Raw genomic sequence first — 9,690 nt, 5'->3', positions numbered from 1 at the left:
ATAATAATAATAATAATAATAATAATAATAATAATAATAATAATAATAATAATAATAATAATAATAATAATAATAAATATTGATTATTATGCTTCTGGAAAATAATGTTTTATAACTTTGGTATTGGACCTGAAATTTCCAAAGAAAATTCAAGCATGTATTCCATTATCAATGACTGATAGTAAATTATTATTGATTCTGGAGGAATAAAACAAAATTAAGTCACTGATCAGTAGGATTTGATAACATGAGGATGTGGTACATGTAAAGCTTTAGCAGATGCTCAGGGAAGGAAAGAAAGGTGGTTTTACGTTTCAAGCAAAGCTCTTCTTCAGAAACAGGAGACAGAGGAAAGTCCAATAGAAAAGGAAGACGGAGGAAAAAAAATCGCAAACGATTCACATGTCGTTACACACACATACACATACATATATATATACACACAACAGTATAGTATACTCTGTAATATCTGTATGATGAAGTAGACAGTTTCAAGTCAAGTATTGTGATATAGTTGAGTGCTAGTCATGGGATGCAAGCCTACAAAATCAGCAATTAAAAGTCTTGAACTTTATGAAGTTATCCAGTTCTTAAAGAGCATTCAATTACTTTCTATTGAAAATATGTGTGCGAAAATAATTGTTTGTAATATAGAATGACATGCTCTATTAAGTAAAACATTGCTGATCATTTACAACTAGGTGAACTGAATGATCAAGACTTAAGTATCTTGACCATGGAAGTAGATGTGTCACTAACAGTATTTAAACAACTGGCACATCTTGTTGATTCAACCAACTGTAATTCTACAGAATGACAAATTACTTGCTCTTTATTTTTTCTCCCTTACCCAAAATGTTCTTTCTGATTCTGACATTAACATTTAATGAATAAACAAGCATCGTGATGCAGCAACCTATGCCTGATAATTTACTGATGACATTCTGAGAGAGTTATGTCTTTTGAACTTTTATCATATAAGTCTCTTTGAGATGTTTGTCTGAGACAAAATACTACAGCCAGTGCCATTCCAAGTTTGTATATACATGATAAATGCTATACATGTCACTAATTTAGTCTGTAAGATATTTTAAATAGTTTATTCTTTATCCAAAAGTATACCCCTATGGCAGTTAATGAGTTGAATTGCTAAACAAAATATGAAGTCAACAATAATAATAAGAAGGAATCATGTGTTTGCACTTTATATAAAAAAGAACAACAGAAGACCATCATTGTTTTGTTGTACTTATATGCAATGGACAGTTACACCAAACTAAAATTATGGAGTAGATAATGTCAGCAAGTTTATCCAACTCTAAATAATACATAATCAATAGTCAGGTAGTAAGGATTGTTAGTAGAGAAAGTTAACTCCTGGAAAACTGAGCTGTGATTGGTTTCAATTACCATTAGAAGGTATATACATATATATATATATATATGGAGGTGCAATTGCCCAGTGGTTAGGGAAGCGGACTCATGGTCATAGGATCGCGGTTTCGATTCCCAGACCGGGTGCTGTGAGTGTTTATTGAGCGAAAACACCTAAAGCTCCACGAGGCTCCGGCAGGGGATGGTGGCGAACCCTGCCGTACTCTTTCACCCACAACTTTCTCTCACTCTTACTTCCTGTTTCTGTTGTGCCTGTGGTTCAAAGGGTCAGCCATGTCACACTGTGTCACGCTGAATCTCCCTGAGAACTACGTTAAGGGTACACGTGTCTGTGGAGTGCTCAGCCACTTGCACGTTAATTTCACGAGTAGGCTGTTCCATTGATCGGATTGACTGGAACTCTCGACGCCATAAGCGACGGAGTGTCACCAACAATATATATATATATATATAATATAACATAAAGAAAATGGAGTGTGTGAACACAAAAAAAATTCAATTTATTTATATAATAGTCAATTTCTTATTGCCTACATAAATATGCATGAATATATGTCAATTTAGCCTTAAAGAGATTTTTACCTTTTAAATTCACAATGCAATTTTGAATGTAAAATATGAATGAAGGTGAGAATTGAAACGTCTGCAGGTGACATGAAATTAACAATTATATAAATAAACTGATTTTTCTGTGTTCACACTCCATTTTCTTTATGTTATATTATTAAATTCTGTTTAATTCTGTTTAAATACGGGAGTCAAGTTATTGGAGCATGCAATGAAGGTAGTGGAAAGGGTGTTGGAGAGGAGAATGTGGAAGTGGGTGGATGTGGACGAGATGCAATTTGGTTTTATGCCAGGTAGGGGGCCAGTAGATGCAGTGTTCATTGTAAGGAGATTGCAAGAAGAATACTGAGATAAGGAGAAGGAGTTGTACATGTGCTTCGTTGATCTGGAGAAGGCATTTGATAGGGTTCCAAGGAAGGTGTTTGAGTGGGCATTGAGGAAGAGAGGTGTACTAGAGGTAATAGTGAGGGCAGTGATGAGTTTGTGTGAGGGGGTAAAGAGAAGAGTTAGAGTCAGATCAGAGCTATTGGAGGAGTTTGCAGTGAAAGTTGGTGTGCATCAGGGATCTGTGTTATCACCGTTGTTGTCTGCAATAGTGGCTGATGTGGTGATGGAGAGTGCAAAAGAGCGACTGCTAATGGAGATACTGTGTGCAGATGACCTTTTTCTGATGAGTGAAACGATGGAGGGATTGAGGGAGAAGATTTGGAAATGGAAGGAGGCGTTTGAAAGCAAGGGTTTGAAGGTAAACCTCAGGAAGACAAAGGTGATGGTGAGCAGGGTGGAAGGAGAAGTATTAGTGAGTAAAGTAAATCCATATAGGAGAAAGGTAATGGCAAATGCAGTGTTGTGTATGAGATGTGAGAAATGGATTCAGGGTAGATGTACGAAAATGAAGAATGTGACTCCAAGACTGGCAAGAGAGTTTGTTTGTGGAAGATGTGAGAAAGGAGCTGGAGGGCTGGTGGAACCAGTGGAAACGCTATGTGATGAGGTGGAAACGGTGAGAGGGTTTTGTTATTTGGAAGACAGTGGTGGATGTGAAGCAGCTGTGACAACAAGAGCAAGATTTGGCTGGGTGAAGTTCAGGGAATGTGAAGCGTTGTTATATGGGAAAAGGTTCTCATTAAAGATGAAAGGAAGGGTCTATAAGAGTTGTGTGAGAGTTGCAATGCTGTATGGGAGTGAGACATGGTGTCAGAAGGAGAGAGAGATGGTAATTTTGAGAAGGACTGTGAGAGCAATGGTGAGAGAAATGTATAGGATGAAGCTGTTTGATAAGAGAAGAGACAATTTGATGGGAATGCTGGGGTTGGAGGAATCGGTGGAATGGTTGACAAGGGGGAAGGGAGTGAGGTGGTATGGGCATGTGTTGAGGAAGCATGGAGAGTATGTTCTGAGGAGAGTGATTGTGTTTGAGATAAATGGAGCGGGAAACCGCGGTAGACTGAGGAAAAGGTGGAGGAGGGGATTGCGAGGGTTGGTTTGCAAAAGGACGCCCACAACCAGGCGAGATGGTGTGAGGGTGGTTGCTATGGCACTGAGGTAGATCCGGCCACCCTCATTAACAGGGACAAAACCTGGATTTAAAACAGTGGGTGATGATGATGATGTTCTATATTGGATAGATGAAAACATCTATAACGACAACTGGAACCTTTTAAGTGTTAAGCACCAATGTCAAAGAAGAACCATCAATAAACACTAATACCAACACAAATTAGCAAATTCCAGGAAAATTAATTGATCGCTTGGATGAAATGCATGCCGTGGCACGTAGAAAAACACCATCTGATTGTGGTCGATGCCAGCTCCTCTGGCCCCTGTGCTGGTGGCATGCAAAAAGCACCCGCTACACTCTCAGAGTGGTTGGTGTTAGGGAGGGCATCCAGCTTTAGAAACACTGCCAGATCAGACTGGGACCTGGTGCATCCTCCTGGCTTCCCAGACCCTAGTCGAACTGTCCAACCCATGCCAGCATGGAAAATGGACGTTAAACGATGATGATGATAATGATGATGACAGATGACTTTGGAATCTCCTGTGACTCTTTTGGGTGATCTGCTTGTTAAGTTGGTGAATGCTGCCATAATAGTTGCCTTCAGTTCATCTTTGGTGTTACAAGGAGTTTTGTTGGTCTCTTGCTCAACTGTGCCCCACAGATAATAATCAAAGAGGTGTCTATGTGTCAGAGTTTGTCCCCCACCACTGCTAGACAACTGTTGATGGTGTATTTCTGTCCCCATAACCTAGCAGTTTGGCAAAAGTGATCAATAGAATAAGTACCCAGCTTGGAAAACAAAATGCACTTCAGTCAATTTATTTGACTAAAACTTCTTCAGTGCAGTGCCCCAGCATGGCCACAGTCTAATGTTTGAGACAAAATAAAAGATAAAAGATTATATATTATTGATACCTTTGAAAAAATAAAAATTTGAATATAACAACTAAATTTTCTTCACATGATTAGTCAGTCACTAATGCATTTTTGAAGGGCACAAATGTCAACTTTTAATTTACCATTTCCTCAAGAAATCTTAAATTTCATGTTGTTTGTAATTTTGTGTAAAAAGCTCGAAATAATTCTTTATATCATATGCTTTGCATTTACCTTGAAAAAATGATGTTAAATCTATAAAGTATAGGCTTCCTCAAATATTATAATATTAAAGTTCAGAGACCATGACAAAGGGTCATATGCAGTGCTACACCTCCTAACTATCTTTTATCAAGAACTTATTTCAGTCGATGGACTGGGACCATGATAGGGCACTGTCTTGAAAGGGTTTTGTTGAACAAATCGACCCTAGTACTTATCTTTTTTGAAAGTCTTCTATTTAATCTATCTGTCTCTTTTGCTAAATTTCTAAGTTACAAGGAATTAATACCATTTGTAAAGCTGTGAGGTGGGGAGAAAAACATAAACACAAAGATACGCATAAATATGGCCAGGGCCGGTGACACATAAAGGGCACGCATGTCAGTAACATGTAAAAGGCACCTGTGCCGGTGACACATAACAGGCACCTGTGCTGGTGACATGTAAAAGGCATCTATGCCAGTAAACATAAAAGGCACATGTGCCAGTAAACATGTGAAAGACACCTGGTACACTCAGTGGAGTGGTTGGCATTACGAAGGGCATCCAGCAGTAGAAACCCAGTAAAAAAAACTGGAGCATGGTGCAACTCTCCAGCTTACCACTTCCAGTCAAACTGTCTAACCCATGCAAACATAGAAAATTGATATATATATGCATGTTTACATATGTATATACTGAAGGTGTATATGTATATGATGGGCTTCCATACTGTTTTTGTCTACCAAATTCATTCCTAAAGCATTAGCTGCCCTGGGCCCAAAGTAGAACAAACTTGTGATATTGTTACAGTGGGATTGAACCTATGTGATTGTGAAATGAGCTTCTTAACCACACAGCCATATAAGAAAAAAAGGCTATTTCTGGAAATAGATATGAAATTAAAACAACAGAAAACAGGTGGGAAATACTGAAAATATTTCATATAAACCAACTAAAAAAATATATTTATTTAAAAAGTTACACCATTTTATGATTTGATGATTTTAAAGTCGAAGAGTATTTCAAGTCTTATATGTACAAGAACAACAGAAGAGAATATTTCTCAGACAATATTAAATACAGAACATTTAATATCAGCCTTTTTGAGTCGTGACAGAACATCAGCTTGTGGCAGATCTTCAGCTTTTGGCAAGGTTTCTTCTGTTGCCTTAAAGACCCAATGCAGTATCTTCTCAACTGAATGGCTGTTCATTTCAGGCTCTATCTTCAGAATAATATTTTCAAGATCTTTCACTGAAATATGTCTAGCAGAAAGAAAAAAAAACAAAAGGAAGAAAAATATCAATAAACAATTTATATTACAAAACTGTACAAAAAACTAGAGCTAAAAATGTGTCTGTAATAGGTGTGTGTATATTGGGTCATTCCATAAATAAAGCACAATTTTTTATACTTCTTTTATTTTTCAAAATTAAGATAGAGTTCTTTTGTAATCTAAAATATACTCTCCTTCATTTTCTACAATGCTCTTCCATCTATCTTTTAGACTTGTAAGGCCCCTCTTCCAACGTTCACTTGCCCGTGATGAAAAATACTCCTCCACTACTGTTCTGACCTTGTCTACAGAATTCATATTTTCCTGTCCAAACAAGTTTGAAGACTGTAGAATACATAATAATCGGATGGAGCAATGTCCAGTGAATATGGTGAGTGGGGCATCATTTCCCATTCAAACTGCTCCATCTTTTGGAATGTTATCCTTGCTGTATGTGGCTGAGCATTATCCCGATAGAAGAACACCTTTTGTCTTGAAACCAAAGACAGTCATTTTTCTTCTAGTGCTGACTTAAATCACTCAAGCTGCTCACTGTAGATCTCCTTTGTTATCATTTGGCATGAGCTTAAAAGTTCAAAGAGGACTAAATCTTTCATATCCCACCAAACAGATAACAACACCTTACATGGGTAAAAACCTTCTCTTACCTGGGTACCGGTGTTTCTTCTTTCGCTACCCACTGTCTTCAGTGCTTGACATTTTTATAGAGAACCCATTTCTCATCACCAGTCACTATTTGCTCCAAAAAAGGTTCATTTGTGAGATGTGACAGCAACAAAGATCATACATTCACTCTGTGCGTGATTAGGTTCGGAATATTTGTAAGGAACCCATTGGCCCAATTTGCTGACTTTTCTGATGGCACACAGGTGTCAATGAATGGTTGAATGACCAAATCCAAGCTTCTCTGCTAGCTCCTCAACAGTTACAATGGGATTTTGTTCCACCAGGGTTTGTAGGACGTCTTCGTCAAGCTCTACAGATCTTCCAGGATGAGGCTCATCTTCTAGGCTGTAGTTTCCGGCTCAGAATTTCTGAAACTACCATTGATACTGACTTATGCTTATTGTCCAATCCTCATATACTTCATTAATATTCCTCATGCTTTATGTTGCATTGTTGCCTTTATTGAACTCATAAAGCAAATGATGCCAAATATGCTCTTTTGTCACTTCCATTATAGCTTTGAAAAAAATAACTTAAAATTGAACTGCACTCTTCAAGACTTGCACTAAGAATAAGTACAAGGTAAAATTACTACCTGTTTTTATAGCAAGTTGACGCAGACAGTTTATCCCTCCCCCTCCAACTTTTAGTTCCTACAATTGATAAAACCGCATTATTTATGGGATGACTCAATATATAAAGAAATAAAGAAATCCCAGACTTGGATTCATTGTAAAAAGGTACATCAATATACGTAATTTGAACATTTTCACTTAATTTTAAAATTTCCAAATCTTTGACAACAGAAAAGATCTCTCTCTCTATTTGTTTATCTTTCATTTTCTCATGGTACACTTTCTCATCCTCTATAAAAGTATATCACTCATTCTGAGTGTGTGTGTGTGTGTTTGTCAGTGGTCATGTATGCATGTGTGTAAGGAATTTCATTAGGGCAGCAGAGTGATTTAAAAAGGTATGTAAAAAGATAATTGATTTCAATGTGGATGTGTGATAAGTAGCTTGGTTACCAACCACATGGTTCTGGGTTCAGTCCCACTGCGTGGCACCTTGGGCAAGTATCTTCTACTATAGCCTTGGGCCGACCAAAGCCTTGTGAGTGGATTTGGTAGACGGAAACTGAAAGAAGCCCGTCGTATATATGTATATATATATGTGTACGTGTGTATATGTTTGTATGTCTCTTTGTCCCCCCAACATCGTTTCACAACTTAGCGGTTCGGCAAAAGAGACTGATAGAATAAGTACTAGGCTTACAAAGAATAAGTCCTAGGGTTGATTTGCTCGACTAAAGGCGGTGCTCCAGCATGGCCGCACTCAAATGACTGAAATAAGTAAAAGAGTAAAAGAGCATACTTTTCTGTTAGTAAATGTTTTTCTTGTACACACAAACATATATGGACTTGCTTGGTGCAGGGTAATGGTTAAAGATTCAAATAACAAATTTTTTTTTGATTTTCCTTAAATCCCAGCAATGGACCACCACATCATCATTCCATAAAATGTGTTAGGGGAGAAAAATATTGGAAAACATCAATATATGTCAGAAGGACAAAAGAACAAGGAAGGTACCAGGAAGTTGTGAGATTCGCTAGAAACAACAGCTAAATATCCCTTAAATCACACACTGTTTAATCAGAAAATTATGTTGAAATTGTAAATAGAAGCAAATTACAAATTTGGACTATCTGTATTTTATAAGTAGGATTGAAAAAGATTTGAAAAAAGCTTAAATTTTAGAATTTATGGGGGAGGGGTTAATGAAAATGTTTTTTAAAATTTCAGTGTTGTTTTAAAATTGTATTTCATTTTCTGCTTGAAAATGAAGGAAGTGGGGACTGTAATGGTGATTGCCAGTTGCCTAAATTTTTATTTTGTTGATCTTCAAGGTTTCTCCCATTGTTTCTAAGTATGTAGGGCAAAAACAAAGAAAAAAAAGTAGAAAAAGAAAAGACAAATGTGGTCCTGAAGGTGGGGTGGGTATTCGTTAATTTTCAAAAAATGTTTTCATAAAAAGCTTTCCCCCATCATTTGCATGGTTGTGGTGAAAAAAGATTTTCAAAAATCATTGTCACAATAGAGAAATTCCAACTTATATGGATGTGCTATTCTAAAAGTCTGCCAAGGCATTCTGCTGTGAAATTTAGCTGGCACCAACAGGATCATCATCATCATCATCATTGTTTAACGTCTACTTTCCATGCTAGCATGGGTTGGATGATTTGATTGAGGACTGGTGAACCAGATGGCTACACCAGGCTCCAATCTGATTTGGCAGAGTTTCTACAGCTGGATGCCCTTCCTAACACCAACCATTCCAAGAGTGTAGAGGGTGCTTTTACGTGCCACTGGCATGAAGGCCAGTCAGGTGATACTGGCAACGGCCACGCTCAAAATGGTGTATTTTACGTGCCACCTGCACAGGAGCCAGTCCAGCGGCACTGGCAATGATCTCGCTCGAATGTCTTTACACGTGCTATCAGCACAAGTGCAAGGAAGGCGGTGCTGGGTACAGGTGCCATCACGATTTCGCTTTCGCTTGCCCCAACATGTCTTCGACAAAATGCAAAGTGTGTCCCTGTTGTTCACGCTGTAGGCAAAGACGAGTAAAACAAAAGATGGAGTGGAAGTGCGTGGCATTGAGAGATGCTAAAACAGGTGAACAACATTTAAAGGCTTTGCTCCAAAGATGCTAAGGAAAGAAGAGTAAAACAGCAAATGGAGTGGAAGTAAGTGACAGTTAGAGGCAGCTAACTGCAGGCAAACTGTAGTGAGCTCTGAATTCACCAGTATCTTAATGAACATGAAATTATATTTTTATCATGAATTGTATTTATCAATTTCACACACACACACACACACAAAGGGACATACATGGTACTATAAAAAGATTTCATTGATCTAAAAGATGTAAACAAACATACACGCACACACATACACGCACACACATACACTCATGCACTTACAGACGCATATGTATGCACATGCATAGGTATGTGTATGCATGAGTGCGTATATATATATATATATATATATATATATATAGGGAGAATTCACAAAAAAACAACAGACGAAGACAGGTGGTGTAGAAAACAAATAGATGTATTAGTATAACGCTCGGGAATAGAAAAAATCTTTAATATTTCGAGCCTACGCTCTTCCACAG

At 37.6% G+C, this 9,690-nt stretch overlaps 1 protein-coding gene across 4 annotated transcripts in view; it reads right to left on the bottom strand.

Annotated features, from left to right (window-relative positions):
• Nucleotides 1-5,487: 5,487 nt before the first annotated feature.
• Nucleotides 5,488-9,690, bottom strand: part of LOC106875477 (translin-associated factor X-interacting protein 1) — a 154,468-nt gene continuing 150,265 nt past the window's right edge. For 3 of the 4 annotated variants that reach the window (XM_052967352.1, XM_052967353.1, XM_014923636.2), the window contains one exon: nt 5,488-5,808. In XM_052967352.1, the coding sequence (XP_052823312.1) occupies nt 5,607-5,808 (202 nt within the window). In that variant the 3' untranslated portion in view covers nt 5,488-5,606. The remainder of the gene's footprint in view (nt 5,809-9,690) is intronic. The other variant, XM_014923647.2, reaches the window with a different exon arrangement.

Source organism: Octopus bimaculoides, chromosome 4, assembly GCF_001194135.2.
Source record: "Octopus bimaculoides isolate UCB-OBI-ISO-001 chromosome 4, ASM119413v2, whole genome shotgun sequence".
In the NCBI taxonomy this organism is placed as follows: domain Eukaryota; kingdom Metazoa; phylum Mollusca; class Cephalopoda; order Octopoda; family Octopodidae; genus Octopus; species Octopus bimaculoides.
This window is presented reverse-complemented; position numbering and strand designations above follow the sequence as displayed.